We start from the raw sequence: 17,403 nt of genomic DNA, 5'->3' as shown, positions 1-17,403 counted from the left end.
AATAATTTCTGAAAAAACAAAGAAAACTTTATTAATCCGCTTTATTGAGATGTTTGGGAGTCCCTGGAAATCACTGGGTCCTAGGCGATTGCCTGTGCTTGCCTAATGGTTAGTCTGTCCCTGCTCCGTTGTAAAACTGAGAACCCCTTGTATGGTGATATTTAATTTCCTTTTGTGAGTTGCTCAGTTTTGGCCACAGTCCAGTCCAGACAGGAAATAAACAAGACATAGGGGGTTATGTGTCCAGTGGTTGTGTTTATGCAGCTTTGCTATGACAGGAATCACAACAACACACAAGCATTAATCATGCAGGCTTGTGTGTCCTTGACCAGTCTCTCCACACAGCGCTGACTTCAGAGTTAGTTATACTTGACGGAATGAGCGTTCTAAAAAAACGTGTCTTTCTATTCGGTGGAGACTGGGTGACGTTGGCGTCGGTTGTCCCTGGAGGTGTGTTCAAACGTTTGGAGTGTAACGCTATTTCTTGGAAGGCAACATGGAACAAAAAAATTATGCAAGCCATAAACACGAAGCCGAGGAGCATTCCTAAAGCTTCAGCGCGAGACAGTGGTGGCCTCTCATACCACGGCAATGACTTAATTTGTCAAGATGGGCCGGATGGTGAGAGATGCTGCAGATTTTCTCATGGATCGAGAATCACACTTGAGGACGTTTGACCCAGGCCCCCGCCACACAAAAACCAAACTTCTTCCTCTGGAAAGAATGTGCCCCCCCTAGACTGTGAGAAGGCAATGCCTCTAACATGATCTGAGCAGGACTTTTCAATTGCACATGTGCGCTCTTCACGCTTGGCCGTGCACATGCAACCAATTCACATCTATACGGTTTTGTCTTATAACGAGTCGACCATATGACTTATCACCGACAGCATATTACGGGTGAAGGCACACTCAGCAACTGATGTACTTTTTTTTTCATTTGATTGTTTTTTTCATACAAACATTTACTGTAATTGGGACTTTACAACTGAGTTAGTAGTGGTGGTTACATCACTGTAGGAACGGAACACAATCTAAACAACATAGTTTTGTCGAATAACTTGCTTTTATCAGGCAGTTTCTTCCACAACAACACAATGATGTGTATATTGCAGTCAGAAAGGAATAATTAACAACTTGTCCCTATGGAAAATACACTTGATTGACATGCAAGTAAATATAAAGGGCATGATTTTTGGTTCATTTTGGTGACCTTTTTGAAAAATAATTGAAGAGTTGATGAATTGATCTTTGCAGAAATGAAAACTCTATTTTGTCCCAGTACTGCATGTCCTCAAATAGTGGCCGTCCTTCTGAAATACCGGCAAGACGACTGAACGCCTCTTGAAAATAAAAATGAGCAGTCATTGCAATTAACTAAGTTGGTGGGACCAAGTCTTTGATTTGCAATTCAGTCTCCTCTTTCCCCTCAAGTCCGAAGTTAAGACAAGCAAGTCCTGAGTCAAGTCGCAAGTCCGACACTTTGAAACTCAAAAGTCTCGTAAATCCTACACTTTGAAACAAGACTTGCGACTTTGACTCAGGACTTGCCTGCCTCGACTTCAAGTCACAATCCAAGTCGAAAGTCCTAGACTTTGAAACTCAAAGTGAAAGACTTGCGACTTGACTTGGGATTTGCCAGTCTCAATTTAGGACTAGACACGGGACTTGCCTAACTTGCCTTCGGACTTGAGGGCAACTGACTTGTGACTTGCAATGACTTGGTCCCACCTCTAGATCATGCTACATATCTTTCATATATCAAAAAAAGTTCTTATAATGGATAGGTTACCCCCACGGCACGGTGCACGACAGGTTAGCACATCTGCCTCACAGTTCTGAGGACCCGGGTTCAAAACCCACCCTGGCCTGTGTGGCGTTTGCATGTTCTCTCCACGGTAGGTTAATTGAAGACTCTAAGCGTGAATGTGAGTGTGAATACTTGTTTGTTTCTACGTGTCCTGGTCAGTACCTCAATACCCACTGTACCCAATAAATAAAACGTGGGTTGAGTCAGGAAGGGCATCCGGCATAAATGCTGCGCCTAACAACTCATGTGGATGACTCGCTTTGGCAACCCCTGACAGGACAAGCCGAAAGTCACAACAACAACAATAAAATGTAGCTAAGTCTACTGGAACAATAATTGTGCCTCAGGATGCCGTCTCCACTAAACGTAACATCATTATGGGGAACTCGTTTTCCATAAGTCTCCACTTTCGGGAGATTACTGTACTGGTAATATTGTTTCATATTATTCCAAAAACATGTTTGTACAAAGTCCTGCCCCAAATAGCATCCTCCCATCTGTAGTTGAGTAAGTAAAGCTTTGAGCCACTATTTGTGGAAATGCGGTATGCGGTTCACCCGAAACCCCCATGATAAATCCTTTTACTGTGAACACCTGTTTGCTGCATAAATGTTTATAAAGAAACACAGGAATGAAGCTGTTCTTTTATTGTTCCAAAAACCAAGGACATCAGTGTCAGTGTTTCCTTGAGGATTCTCGTAGAGCATGGTGTCAAACTCAAGGCCCGGCGGCCAGATGCGGCCCGCCACATCATTTTATGTGGCCCGGGAAAGCAAATCATGCTCATCAACTTCCGTGATTTTTGCTAAAATCTGTTCCCAAATTCCAAATTGTCATAATAATACACAATAATGTTGAGATATTGCTTTTTTCTGTTACCAAAACCTTTGTCTACAGTAACTTACACAATACTTGAACAAACTATTATCCTTGTCTTCTACTTTCAAAACTAGTTATCCCTCAATTTGTTGTGTAATGGTAATAATGTTTTGGTGATGATTAAACATTTATATGGTTTCACTGTTCTAACGGCCCTCTGAGGGAAATCATAACTACAATGCAGCCTGAGACAAAGAGTTTGACACCCCTGTCATAGAGGGACTAGGGATCTTCTGATCCACAGACCAGCTCAGCGGACACACCAATGTTGATGGGGGTGTGGTCCATGAGGTCTGGATCGTTTCCCATCAGCGACAACTCCTTCAGGCATTTACTTAGGCTTTCCTCTGAATTCTCATCAGTCCCTGTCTCCAAATTCCCAGCATCCCCTGCCTCCGACTCAGGATCTGGATCCAAGGTAGAGCTCACAGCAGCCCCGGTGCCATCTGAAGTTCCCTCAGCGGCGGGAACGTCTGCAAACTCTTCCTTCGGGATGGGTGTTTGGTACGGCGGGGTGGTTGTGGGTTGGGGAGAGGAAAGAGGGGTGCTCAGGTCAAGTGAAGGAGATGCAGACGAAAATGGATCGTTCTCCTCATCTTGGACTTGCGCATTCTCCGAGACTGGCAGGGTCTCAAAATCCACCTTAACACACGCCTCTGGCATTGGTTCAGGAACGCTCACGCACTCTTCATTGGGGAGACATGGCGTCTCAGCCACTTGTTGCCCTAACGCTACGTCCAAGTCGTCTGCTGGCACAGTCTGCTGAGCCGCAGTCACATCAGCACCTGCTTTCGGCGTGGTCTTTTCGTCTTCGGCTGGATCCTGCTGTGAGCCAGGAGCGCTGACTGCAGACTCGCGCCTCCGAATAATCTTGTTTCCCATTGTGAACCTGTAGCAATGACATATGTCGTCTTCACGTTAAATGCATCCCGATGACCCAATGCGATCAATGTTGACTCTTTTGGGGAAATATAGAAATACAGAGATCATTCATGGTACGCTATTCACAAAGTCACCTCCCGTGGATATACAAATGTGTTATGGTCCGATGTAAACAAAGGCTGAACCTTTGCCCATAATACAAAAAAAGGTATGTTTGGGGCAAACATTACACTGCTCATCACCAAAGGAACACCATCCCGACAGTGAAGCAAAGTAGTGTGGTGGCAGGATCATGCTTTGGTTACATTCCTCCATCTGCTACAATTGAGTGGAGTTGTAAAATTTTGTAGTGAGACTAAAAAGTACAGCAGGCAGTAAGAGTGAAAACAGGAGTGTTTGTAGTATTTAAGTGATTGGTCCTCTGCCGTTATACAGAGCTTACTAACTGTAATGCATTTTTTACAGGCCTCCAAAAGGAAACAATTCAAGAGCTCAGGTTTTAGCCAAAACCAAATTGAACATGAAGAACAATAAAACTTACAGTGGTGGAAAGTAGCAAAGTATGACTACCACCGTCACTGTACTTAAGTAGAATGTTCAGGTATCTGTACTTGAGTAATTATTTTTTGGACGACTTTTTACTTTCGCTCCCTACAATTAAAAAAACACACACACATATATATATATATATATATATATATATATATATATATGAATAAGTTCTACTCTGTACTTAGTCAAAATAGGCGCATTACTTTTTTTTTTTTTTTTTTACCTCTGCGGATGACAGAACAGCGTTAAATAATACAAATAGAGTGAGATGACGTTAACTGGAGTGCAGATCTTTTTTCATTGTGATCTTAGGGCCTATAAGGTGGAACTCAGATAGGGACAGCAGTGACATGGATGAACGTGAATCGGCGGGTGCTTTAAGTGCAACAGCAAGAAGCAAGATTCCCCATCCATAGCCTTGTTTGGAGAATTGTAGTCGACTCCAAGAATAATTTGTGCGAAGAATGTGTAATGCTAGCCTAAAAACCAAAAGCCTTTAGCATTCCAAAACTCTGTGTAACCTAAAAAAAAAAACATTCTGGTAAATATATTTTTTATGTTGTAATATTTAACCGGTTTAATATTTACAATTTTCAGCACCAACCTTTTCAATCATACTTAAGACACCCCACACCGCAGGATAATCCATCCATCCATTTTCTGAGCCGCTTCTCGTCACTCGGGTCGCGGGCGTGCTGGAGCCTATCCCAGCTGTCATCGGGCAGGAGGCGGGGTACGCCCTGAACTGGTTGCCAGCCAATCGCAGGGCACATACAAACAAACAACCATTCGCACTCGCAGTCACACCTACGGGCAATTTAGAGTCTCCAATTAATGCATGCCTTTGGGATGTGGGAGGAAACCGGAGTGCCCGGAGAAAACCCACGCAGGCACAGGGAGAACATGCAAACGCCACACAGGCGGAGCCAGGGATTGAACCCGGGTCCTCAGAACTGTGAGGCTGACGCTCTAACCAGTCGTTCACCGTGCCGCCACCGCAGAATAATTCCATCGGATATTTATTTTTTTTTAGACATCTGATAGTCGGGCCTTTGCCAACGTTGATCAGAAAAGAGGACAAATTAGGCCCAACTGTGGGCATGCGTGTACTCGGCCAAAATATTTGCTATGGTAGATTTGGAACAGGTTTAATAATACGATTGTCAGTCGGCCCTGACTGTTTTCCCAGCATATCCGGGAAGAACAATAACATTTAACACACCCCGCACCACAAAATAATCCCTCAGGATAATCTTTTACAGACATCAGACAATCGGGATTTTGGCTTTCATCAACAGGGAGGTAAATCAAGTAGGACAGATTGTCGGTATGTGTGTACCTGTCTTTGGAGACATCTGACAATCAGGCAATGGCTGACTTTGATCGGAAGAGAGGGGAAAAAATGCTCCAATTTAGCCTGATTATCGCTAGATACACAAATTATCGTACCCATCATCCCACTTTTGCTTTCCAACAAATAACATGTCTACTTCACCTTCACCAAAAGTCTTCTCTCGACTGTCTCCCTCATACCTCAAACTACCCAACGATCAACAACCTCACCTTCAGATCGGTGCGTCTTTAGGACATTATAGGCCTACTACATCAAACAAAATCAGTTATAGATAAATAGTAACCAAAAGCAAAAAGGCAGTCGAGATGTGTAAAAGTGAGTTCACAGACAAACGAAAGAAAGTCCAAGACACTAGCCCGCCCCCCTCTTCAGACTTGACAAAAAGTGAGTCCACAAATTGAAACCACCATGGCATCGAAAGTTCACAGACGTGTGACGCACCTTGATGGACGCTGGCTGGCCGACGATGGAGGAAAGCACGGACGCTCGCCTTCTTTCCCGTGGCGGGCGCGCGTCCCCGCGCTTCCCTCGGGATCGCGCCTGCCTCCTCTGCCGTTGCCAACGCGCGCGCTCCCGTGAACCCGTTGACGTCCCGTCGAAAGCTTCTATTTACTCACGTTTCTGAGCTTTCTTGTAAATATTTGTTTGAATGTCGAATAAAGCGGTCATCCAACTGCCATTAAAGTGCACCTAGGAAGTAAACACAGTGATCAGCTGGCTGCTGATTGGCTATAACTGACTTGAGTTTTACAGATGTGTTTTGGGTTGAGTGCTGCGTTCAGGGCTGCTCGTCACTGCCGACACCCCATTAGTTGGCTAAATTGTGCTCACTGAGAACGCCATTGTAGAATACCGCCCACACTGCATCTTACTGAAAGGTGATTGGAACGCAAAGAAGCGAAACACTTTTATAGACAGTTTCACCATGACGTCACACGCACTTCCGGGTATCAAAAACACAAAATACCGCTAACAAACCCTTACGTCATCACGAAAGGTTTGCATGTAAGTTACATGATCAAAGACACTAATTTATCATTATCTAAACAAGCTTTTTGTGAAACGAAACGTAAAGCAGAACAGTGCCTTTGGTGCCATCATAGTTTGCTTTTGTGACACCTCAAACTATGAAACAACAACAATAAACAAGACTGAGAAAGGGGTTTTGATGGCAAAATAATCCATTTATTTCTTCAGATATACAACTAAGAACTGTTCTGTGAGCAACATTGACTCAATTTTAAACGCCAGCAGTGTTTTTACGCAGAGTTGGTCATTCACTCCATGAACTGCATCATCTTTTCTCACAATCACGACATTTTCTAATGTGACACCGTCTGTTCATACTATACATATACAGATGCATCTAATAGTATTTTCATTTATTGAGGTCCACCAATGCAACTCTGTTGGGAGTGTGAGGTGCCTAAACCTGTCCGACGTCCAATGTGTTGGCATTTCTCCCCCTCACAATCGATGTGATGAGATTTTCTTCGACTCAAAAGCTGTGCTGAACTCACATCCAAAACGCTGCAAGGCAGCAGCTCTACAGGGATCTGTTAGTCATTATAGTGGTTTACAAACCTGAATTTCAGACAAGCTGAGCAAAAAGACCGTTTTCCCCGACTACCCGTTGAACAACACACTTGACAACTATATACGTCGGTCCGTGGCACTAAACGGTTGGATTCCGCTTGACAAATATGAAGTTTCACGGGAGCGATTGGGATACGGGTGTTTTAATAAGTTTAAATTGGGGATGCACGATAATTATCAGACATATAATTATCGAGTCGATTTGTAGAATTATGTCGTATGGATAAATCTGATCACATTAAAAATAGCTTTGATTAAGAAAAAAAAATCAAAGAATGAAAAGGAAAATCCAAGATCCAATCCAAGTTATCGGTATCGGCTTGAAAAAAAAATAATGACCATGCATCCCTGGTTTAAACGTGTTAAAAGTGTTTGAGGGTAAAACTATATAAGAGAAAAAATATCCCTCTTTATTATGGATTTTCACCTATTGGGGGTAGGTGTCGCATATCCCCGCAATACAACAACAGTGTGACTATGACGTATGTGGCGTATTATCAGGTGAAAAAGATTTCTCGTACAAGGCGCATGGCGTCGTCACCGCTTTGGTTTTCAGTCAAATGCTGCTTCTCTGTTTTCGTCGTCTGCTGCCTACCCTCGTCTTCCTCCTTCTGGTCGCTTCCGGTGTAAGGCACAGTCTCCATCTCGGCAACATCCAAGTCGGTTTCTGAGACGTAGGTCTCTTCACGCACCGCTTCTTTCTCTAAAGCCACCTGCTTCCCCGTCCTCTTTACAGAGGAGACACTTTTTCGAGCGGCATCCTTCATCTTGGATTGAGCCTGTCGTGGAGGGCCAGGGAAGTGAGAAAGTACGCATTTGTAATTGATTCCAATTCTGCCTTTGCCAAGATTTGCCAACCACTAGTTCGCCTGTCCTGCAAAGAAAACTAGAAACATAATAACTATAATGTTTTAACTTAGTGAGAACGCACAGGTGTATCCAATATTGTGGTGAGTGCATGTATAAGGCTTTAACACAGTAATATAAACAACTATTTTGTTCTGTATTTTGAATAACTTTTGTTACAGCTCTATAATGCAGCAATGGGAAAAGTACGGCACGGGGTCACATATGGACCGCTCTGTTCTTTGATCCGCTGAGAACTTACATTATCACTAGTCTTGTAATATTTGTTGCATTACTTTAACAATGTTTTTGTTCCTCAAATTTATTTGTTGATCTCATTAAATCTTTATTAATCTTTTTTTCTGTGGTTGCAAAGTGTAGAACGAAATTGGCAATTTAGTTATTCTAAATAGTAAAACAAAAAATTTATATAATAAACAATTTTACATTTACTTTGGTTTGTTTATTCAATAATTATGAATACAATAATGTAAATAATACAATAAAATTGAGCATGTTATTTTGCCATTATTATTTGTGGCATTAATTTGGGCATTTTTGTCCCTAACATTTGTTAATTAGAATGTATTACTGTAATCTATTTATTTTTTTATTCATCTCCTGAAGAACACTGGCAAACTGATTATTAATTTCATTAAATGAAATATATTCTTAAAATAAACAATTGTCTTACATCTAAGTTTTAAATTTACATGATTAAATAATCAGTTGATTATTTACAATTAAATTAGTAACAAAAATTACAACTACAATGTCATTGGATTATTTTATTATTAAACTCTTACATAAACATTAACTTTTTTTTAACCTCATCAACCAACGAGTTGGCCCATTTTCCTTTTTTTCTTTTAATTAAATGTGACCCTTGAACACCAAGGTTTACCCACCGGTACTAATGTAATGTCGAACAAAGGAGGAAACGGCGTCACCTGCTGGCCGAACAGGGGAGTCCCATGCTGGTAGCCGAGATACGCAGCAGCTGCTTCGAGCAGCTCGTTCGCGTTCATGCAATAGAAAACAGCCCTGGAAAACCAATATTAACAATCAATAACTGTCAGGACCTTTATGCATGCTATAATTTGACTCGCTGACTTGAGCTACCGCGCTAGTTTCTTCTTTCTGGTGGTCTTCAGAGGCTGCTTTTCCTTCCCCTCGTCGCACATTTTGGACATCCACGACGGCAAAGCGCGGCGTCGCTCCGACATGTTATTGTTGTTGTCGTCCACTTTTGTCGTTTATACGGCAGCATTTGTTCTTTTTTTGGGTTAGGGCTTCGTTTGCGTTGTCTTAAAATGTCTGAAAGTAAGGAAGCCGAGAAAGCAAAAGCACGTCACCACAAAGGAAGTGGACGACTGAAGCCTCGTTCTACGTCATTTCCGTTATTTGGCCACGAGAATGGCCGCCATAGTGTGGTAGTCATTACCGCCTTAACGAGTAGTTGAAGTCACACTGACTTGTTTTCTGAAGAAATAGTACTAAGTCATTGTATGTTGGTTGATATATTATATATATATATTTTTTATTATTATTATTTGTTGTAGCATACTTATTTGAAGCAATCGTGGCGAGGAAATGGGGAACAGTATGCAAATTTGCAGATGTTAAAACATTTTGGGGTAAAAAAATATTTATTTTAATATTTACACATTGTTATGTTTTTATAGATGTGTGACACCAACCAATTTAAAACCAAATCATCGGGTGTATGCACAACCTACTTCTGCATTCAGCAAAACAGGTTAAGCATTTCCTTCTTCACTGCGGGTGCAGGCCTCGCTGCGAGGCGCTCTTCCGATGACACTCGGAAAAAGTGTTATCGCCATAATATAAGTACACTACAGTACAGTTGGTGGTTGGATTAAATCTTTGGTTGCAATCACTGCGCTTTGGAATTAAAACTGAGAGTCTGCATCGGACACGCATGCAGGCACACACATGCACACGCCTGGTCCTTCTGTTGCTGATTTCTGAGCATAGAGTATTTGCCGAAGCATTTACTTCCACTTGGACATTTCTCAGATTTCTTTTTTCATAATTATAGAAAGAATGAACCATAAGCCATAGTTTAACAATTGATGATTTGCATTTGCCCATTAAAGACTGCTGGCTAATTTATTCTGGTAGAAATACTGCATGAAGTGCATCTCAATAAATTTGAATATCATGAAAAAACGATGAATTTCAGTACTTCAATTCAAAACAGTCTAATTCATATACAGTCTATAATAAATTCACAACCCATAGAGTGAAATACCTAATGATTTTATTTTGTTCTTAAATTCTGATTATGGCGGCACGGTGGCCGACTGGTTAGAGCGTCAGCCTCACAGTTCTGAGGACTCGGGTTCAATCCCCGGCCCCGCCTGTGTGGAGTTTGCATGTTCTCCCCGTGCCTGCGTGGGTTTTCTCCGGGCACTCCGGTTTCCTCCCACATCCCAAAAACATGCATTAATTGGAGACTCTAAATTGCCCGTAGGTGTGAATGTGAATGTGAGTGCGAATGGTTGTTTGTTTCTATGTGCCCTGCGATTGGCTGGCAACCAGTTCAGGGTGAACCCCGCCTCCTGCCCGATGACAGCTGGGATAGGCTCCAGCACGCCCACGACCCTTGTGAGGAGAAGCGGCTCAGAAAATGGATGGATGGAATTCTGATTATAAGTTTGTGGTGTGTACTGCAGGACTCGCAGAGTCTGCAACTAATTCCCCCAAGGGGACATTAAAGTATATGAAATGAAATAAAATATATGTTTCCATTGCCATGTATGAAATATGCATTTCTAACAAAATGGCATACATTAGATACAAATACAACTATGAACTTCAATGAGAAATCTCTGATTTTTGGAGGGTGAAATAACAAAATCTCAAAGGCACATGGTGATACTGTATTGACTCGTGTAATTTTTTTCTCTCTTCAAAGATCCAAACTTGTAATCGACTCTGACTTTTTGCCCTAAAGCTCTAACTGAGTTTAATTACGCTGCTAAAGCCCCTTGTGACAAGTGCTTAGGCCTGATTGCAAAGAGCAGCTTTGCATATTGGACTAAATTAAAGCGTGAAGAAGGGAAAAGGGAGCAATACACTAGATTCTCGCCACTGAAAGCTCTCAATGCTTCAACTGAAATATTGCACTGTTCCTTCAGTATATGGACATCTGTTAAGACCACCCTCTCCCACTGACCTACATATCATCTTATTGCCTCTGTCTGGCACCAAACACCAGTGTATGGGTCACATTTTTTACATAATCTTACCAATAATTAACACCAACACATTGTCGTCTTACTAAAGACAAGTTTTTATGAACTACCTCCATCCATCCATTTTCTGAGCCGCTTATCCTAACAAGGGTCGCAGGAGTGCTGGAGCCTATCCCAGCTATCATCGGACAGGAGGCAGGGTACACCCTGAACTGGTTGCCAGCCAATCGCAGGGCACATACAAACAAACAACCATTTGCACTCACATTCACACCTATGGGGAATTTAGAGTTGTCAATTAACCTACCATGCATGTTTTTGGGATGTGGGAGGAAACCGGAGTGCCCGGAGAAAACCCACGCACGGGGAGAACATGCAAACTCCACACAGGCGGGGCTGGGGATCGAACCCCGGTCCTCAGAACTGTGAGGCAGAACCTTTAACCAGTCGACCACTTTGCCGCTATGAACTACCTATGTTCTCAAATTTGAAAGAAGTCCAAACTGATGTGCTGCGATGTGCTGATCCTCCTGCAGGCTTGCTGCCACATGCACAGATCAAGCTGATCTAAGAAGATTTCTGTTTTTCCACAAGGAAAAAGCGTGTTGCTGCTTTTTTCCCCACCCATCCCTACCCCAAATTTGTGGGTCAAACATGATCAGGGGGGGGGGGGAAATGTCATCTAAGTCAAGTCAGAAGAATCTTTACAGCTTTCCAATACATAAAGAATGCGTGGAGCACATGCAGGGGACACGTTATGAGAAAAGCAGACTTTTTAATAGACATTTTCATAATGTTTGTAAACAATAGGATCCAGGGTACTTCAAAGATAGATTGATGGTTTTTTTTTGTTTTGTTTTTTGGGACCGATATGATACTATTTGTTAGTAGTCAACGAGGCCAATAATTGGAGCTTGTATTCATTTGCAGTAAAAGGGAAAATATTGTTGTCAACATTTTTAATAATACAAACTCCAACACTTCATTTAAATGCATTGAAACACATTTATTAAACAGCTTTTTAGATTTGCAGCATGTGAAAGGGGTGTCTTGTGAATTTATGATTTGCTGTTACATCTGCGACCTAACGACATGGTTGTGTCCGGGTTTTACACATAAGCGAGACTCCAAGACACACAGTATATATACAGTATGTATATATTATGTTTTAGAATAGTATGACTATATTTATAATTCCATATGTCCCTCTGGCTAGAGTGCAAAGAAATGGAGAGTCTCTGTTGCATGCATACACTCTCCCCTTTATTATGGCTCCTTTCCTGTCCTTGTGGCAATCTGCTTCTTCCTTGACAATCACCCTATTTTTTCATCATAACCCGATACAGGGTCACATTTTTTTTTTTTTTGCAGTGTGTCAGTAGCTGTGCGGTGCTGGATGGCGTGGTGAAGAGTTGCCAACTGTCATTTTTTCACAATGGTCCACTTCAGTAGCGATCGGACTTGTCGCTCGGTGTGCGGCAGGCTTAAGGGTTTGTTTATTGTTGTCGCAATCTGAGTTTTTGCCACCTGGAAGTATGTTTGACATCATGGTGGAAAGGTCTATATCTTGTATACAAAAGGTTGTGTCTCTCGAACGCCATCATCACTGCAAGCTTGGTCACAGCAATTGAAAAGCATTGTTGGGTGACCTGAGTCTAACCGGACATGCTGCAGCTCAAAAGGTCAAATAAAAAAAGTCACTTTCACGCAATCAAAACACTCACAGCTTCCTCCAAACTGGTGGCAAGCAGACTAATCTTTCTGCTCCTCTTCTCGGGCTTAACTCCTCTTTTGATTAAGGGTCTCCGCCATTGGCCATCTGGTCCGCAAATGCTGGTGATTGGCCATATGGCGCTCGGAAGACACATTCAGGAAATTGGGCATGCTTTAAAGGAAACGAGGAGTTTCGGCTAGTGGATGAAGAGTTGATGACTTGCCAAATGCAACAAAGAAAATCCCAAAAAGAAAGTCTCACCTCCAAGGAAAAGAGGAAGTGGAGTCTCTTTCAAGTGATCCACTTCACTTTAATTACTCACAAAAGGCACGAGAAACAATTATGGTAACAATAACAATGGTAGTAGCTAAATTGATTTTATCTTGTCCACAAGAAACAGATAATTGCAAAGTAGTGTCAATGTTTTCTATTGGATGAAATACCAACAAACAGCCTCTGAATAAGATTTAGATTTTTTTTTTTTTAGATTGAAGTAGACACATACTTTACATTATACTCAAAAATATTTATTCATGGGTGCTTGTTGCAGCCAGAGAGATTAAGAATAGAGTTTAGCAGTGTTCCCTGTAGAAATATTTGTGTTTACACGTAGAGACGCCTGGGACATAAGCTCTTATGTGAGAGATCATGAGGATTATTAAGAATTTAAAATGGGAGGAAACATCCAGAGGAGGAGTCTTTGACCGCAATACACATTTGGGGCCACAGAGAAAATAAATAATTAGTTAAAAAAACGAAAACATTTTAGGTGATTTTTTAAAAATGTAATTTTACAAGAAATAAAAAGAGGAAAACAGATCAAATGTTAGGAGAATTTTCTTTTTTTACAAGAATAAACTCACAGTAGTACAAAAGTAAAGGGATGAGTTTACGACACTCAAGTCCCAATATTACAAAAAAACTTATGAATTTTACATGAATAAATTCAAGAAAAAACATTTTCAAATAAACAAATAATATATATATTTAATATTACAACACTATTCTTGTTTTTTTCCCCTATAATATTCTGACTTATTCTTACAATATTATGCTTTTGTTCTCGTTATATTAAAACATTTCTTCTAAAACTACTTTTTTGTCTAAAATAAAAAAATCTTCTCATAATAAGATTTTCATCTCTCCTAATATTATGACCATATTATCATAATATTCTGACTCTTTTCTCATGATAGTATGGCTTTATTATCATAATATTACAACTTTATTATGTCAAATTTCAATGTAATTCTTTTTTTCCCCAATTCAGGGTGCCCTTTAAATTCCTTTGTAAAATGTCTCTAGCACTGACTTAGTACATAAAAAGATCCACTGTGACATAATCAGACATTGGCTCTAATCATAATATAAATTAAAAAAGTCAAAGTGCAGATAAATGATGGTTGTGAGACAGGACCTCTTCAGGCGGGCGCAATAGACCAAAGCTGCAAGGATATCCTGTGGATCCTGATGTTGGTCGTATCCTAATGACTTTGAATGAATGAAGCTGATTGGACGAGCTGTTACGTGTTAGCGCTGCAGCGAAACGGAGCGAGCTTGGCTGGCCGCGATTCAAGGCCAGTCTACATTATTGTGCTCAGGAAGAGTTCAAAAATGTCCTTGACACTTATTAACCTCAGTGTGATTGGGCCTACTGAATGTGGCTGTCGACCGCTTTGACCTTTTCTTTGCTCTTTTCAACAACAAAAATAACATGATTGCACATAACGCATCTCCCAGTGTCGGGTGTTCGGTTGTTCTTCAAAGGAGATATACAAAGCTGGCAAATGTTCTCACACTCTGTACTGAAGCAGAAGTACAGATAAAAGACTCTGGTAAAAGTAAAAGTACAGATGCAACTCTTGTACGTCAGTAAACAGTCAGTTATGTACAATATTATTAAAACAAACAATATTGCTCTGCACAGAAAATTGATTGTCTTTTATTAACTTTCATAGTGCTCCAAATATGAAGAAAAGCTTTCAGGGGCTACAGAAGAACCAGAGAAGGTGGGATTCTGGCCCACTGAGCTGTGGGTTGCGATATACCACATACTTGACGTATACTTACCTACCTCGTGCTCAGACTCAAAGTAAAGCTTTGCTGCTGTTGTGTTGGCTCACACAAGGGGCTCAAAACAACGCATCATGCTTCCTGCAGCTGCACAGGAAGAGAACAAAGCAGGAGGAAGGAGGATTTTGTCTCACTATCAACGTCTGCTTTCTAGGCACCTGATTACATCACACCCAGCAGGCAAGACGCCATCTGGGGTTGCCGTGGCAACGGTACTTGTCCTTAATGCCTCTTGGCTTACTCTTGTTTTGAACTTTGTCTTCTTGCACTCGTGTCAAGTGTGGATCGCTCACGGTGGCAGCTGCAGCGTGACAGCTGGTGTTCATAGAAACGCTCTACTACAAGTTTCTTACTTTTTTTTTTCTTTGCAACTTAAATTTCTCCCAGCTCTCAAAAGTCACATTGAGTTGGTTTTAAACACATTTATGATACAACTAAACGAGGTCAAATCGACCTTTTCCAACCCGATGATGGAGGTTTGGTTCTCAGTCTGTCCCTTAAGAAGTGGCCATTAAATCTTGCGATCTTTTCTGTACAACTAAGGTTCCTCTGGATAAATAATAATACATATATTTTTTGTAATGAAAAACAATGAATGTTTTGAGGTGTAGCCGGCAGTGCGACCCCAACTTCAGCTGTCAATCGATGACATTTTTGAAATCGCGATTGATCGCATGATTCCTGTAGTTAACGTGATTAATCACAAATTAATTGCACATTTTGTATCTGTTTTAAATATACAAAAAAGGGACATTTTTTTCAATATTCTTATCAACATACGAGTGGACAAATATGCTTACCTTATGAAAACATTTCATTTGCAGCACTGTAAATTCAAGCACAAGAATCAGAATCAGAATCAGAATCATCTTTATTTGCCAAGTATGTCCAAAACACACAAGGAATTTGTCTCCGGTAGTTGGAGCCGCTCTAGTACAACAGACAGTCAATTTACAGAACACTTTGGGGACATAAAGACATTGACAAAAAACAATTGTGCAAAAAGATGCAGAGTCCTCTAGCACTTAGAGCAGTTCGAACGACTAATATTGCAATAGTCCGGTGCAATGACCATTGTGCAAAGGGCGCTGAGACTTCAAGGAGTGTATCCGGTTTAAAGTGACGAGTTGTGCGATCATCTGGGACAATGTTGGTTGTGCAAATGTTACAGATACTCCTCAATCAGTGTGCAAATGGAGCAGATGCTACTCTGGCATGAGTGGCCAGAATATGCAAATAGTGCAGCATGGCGAGACAACTACAGTGAGTGCACGAGTAATACGTAATTGGCCCCACAGAAATGTGGCAACGAACTCAAGTCAAAAAAATTCCAACTTGTTGTAATGGAATTATAGGTTAGGTGTTTAAGAAGTTGATGGCAAGAGGGAAGAAGCTGTTGGAATGTCTACTAGTTCTAGTTTGCGTTGATCGGTAGCGCCTACCTGAGGGAAGGAGCTGGAAGAGCCGGTGACCGGGGTGCAGACGGTCCGAGAGGATTTTGCACGCCCTTGTCTTAGTTCTGGCAGCGTGCAAGTCCTCAATGGTGGGTAGGGGGGTACCGACAATCCTTTCAGCAGTTTTGATTGTCCGTTGCAGTCGGAGTTTGTCCTTTTTTGTAGCAGCACCAAACCAGACTGTGATGGAAGAACACAGGACTGAGGACCGAAGTCTTTACTGGTCTTTAACAGAAGATGAAGCTCGTCCATTTTGTTGGGTAGGGAGCGTACATTCGCGAGGTGGATCGACGGGAACGCCAATCTGTGTCCTCTCTTGCGGAGTTTCACCTGAATGCCGGCTCGTTTTCCTCTGTGGCGCCGCTTCCGCATCCATGCGCCGAAAACCGCAGACGCCGCTCCGGTGAGTAACTCGGGGAACAAACTGAGCGGATTTTCGAAAGTTGGTGACAGAAAGTCCGGAGTAGCCTCCTTGATGGTTAGCAGGTCTCCCCTTGTGTAAGTGAGTCGTATAAGGTCTCCAAAGACGGACGAAAAACACAAAAACAAAGACAATACTAAAGAGCGCGTTACCGAGGCGACCACACTGGTAGGCGCCATCTTGAAATAAGATAAGCACATACTGTAAAAGCTGTAGTCTTACTGTACTACTGTAAAACTAAACATTACACACATTGTGTACATTTAAATACAACACATACTTAAATCCCCATCTTAATGTTAACACATCATGTAAAACCCCATTGACGGGCTAATAAAAATTTGCCTTAAATAACGAATATTCACACACAGGAATAAACATAGGAACACATACAGACAGACAATATAGCAATACTTACAGGCATATAGCCTTCCTACTCTGCGAAATTTCAGTTTAGTCACACCTTTCTTCTTTTGGTCATTTGACTACTGTTTTGCAGGTGTGTTATCTGCATGCGTGCACCACACTGCCCCTGAGAGGCCAAGGCGCATACAGCAGGAACAGCACACTCAACAGAGCACACACACAACAAGCACAGTACG

At 41.6% G+C, this 17,403-nt stretch overlaps 2 protein-coding genes across 4 annotated transcripts; both read right to left on the bottom strand.

Annotated features, from left to right (window-relative positions):
• Nucleotides 1-26: 26 nt before the first annotated feature.
• LOC133403132 (uncharacterized) lies at nucleotides 27-6,305 on the bottom strand. 2 transcript variants are annotated; one of them, XM_061677713.1, is made up of 3 exons: nucleotides 5,918-6,305; nucleotides 4,727-5,499; nucleotides 27-3,577 (listed from the first exon to the last, which is right to left on the bottom strand). In XM_061677713.1, exon 3 carries the CDS (start codon nucleotides 3,568-3,570, stop codon nucleotides 2,911-2,913), a length of 660 nt encoding a protein of 219 aa, XP_061533697.1. In that variant the 5' UTR covers nucleotides 3,571-3,577; nucleotides 4,727-5,499; nucleotides 5,918-6,305; the 3' UTR covers nucleotides 27-2,910. The 2 variants fall into 2 exon arrangements, with proteins under 2 accessions (XP_061533697.1, XP_061533696.1); XM_061677712.1 differs by lacking the exon at nucleotides 4,727-5,499 and having other exon boundaries at nucleotides 28-3,577; nucleotides 5,918-6,303.
• A 347-nt stretch (nucleotides 6,306-6,652) lies between these two features.
• Nucleotides 6,653-9,271, bottom strand: si:ch211-127m7.2 (uncharacterized). 2 transcript variants are annotated; one of them, XM_061676901.1, is made up of 3 exons: nucleotides 9,041-9,271; nucleotides 8,827-8,962; nucleotides 6,653-7,851 (listed from the first exon to the last, which is right to left on the bottom strand). In XM_061676901.1, exons 1-3 carry the CDS (start codon nucleotides 9,142-9,144, stop codon nucleotides 7,570-7,572), a joined length of 522 nt encoding a protein of 173 aa, XP_061532885.1. In that variant the 5' UTR covers nucleotides 9,145-9,271; the 3' UTR covers nucleotides 6,653-7,569. The 2 variants fall into 2 exon arrangements, with proteins under 2 accessions (XP_061532885.1, XP_061532886.1); XM_061676902.1 differs by having other exon boundaries at nucleotides 8,869-8,962.
• Between the last annotated feature and the right edge of the window lie 8,132 nt (nucleotides 9,272-17,403).

This window comes from Phycodurus eques, chromosome 5, assembly GCF_024500275.1.
Source record: "Phycodurus eques isolate BA_2022a chromosome 5, UOR_Pequ_1.1, whole genome shotgun sequence".
In the NCBI taxonomy this organism is placed as follows: domain Eukaryota; kingdom Metazoa; phylum Chordata; class Actinopteri; order Syngnathiformes; family Syngnathidae; genus Phycodurus; species Phycodurus eques.
This window is presented reverse-complemented; position numbering and strand designations above follow the sequence as displayed.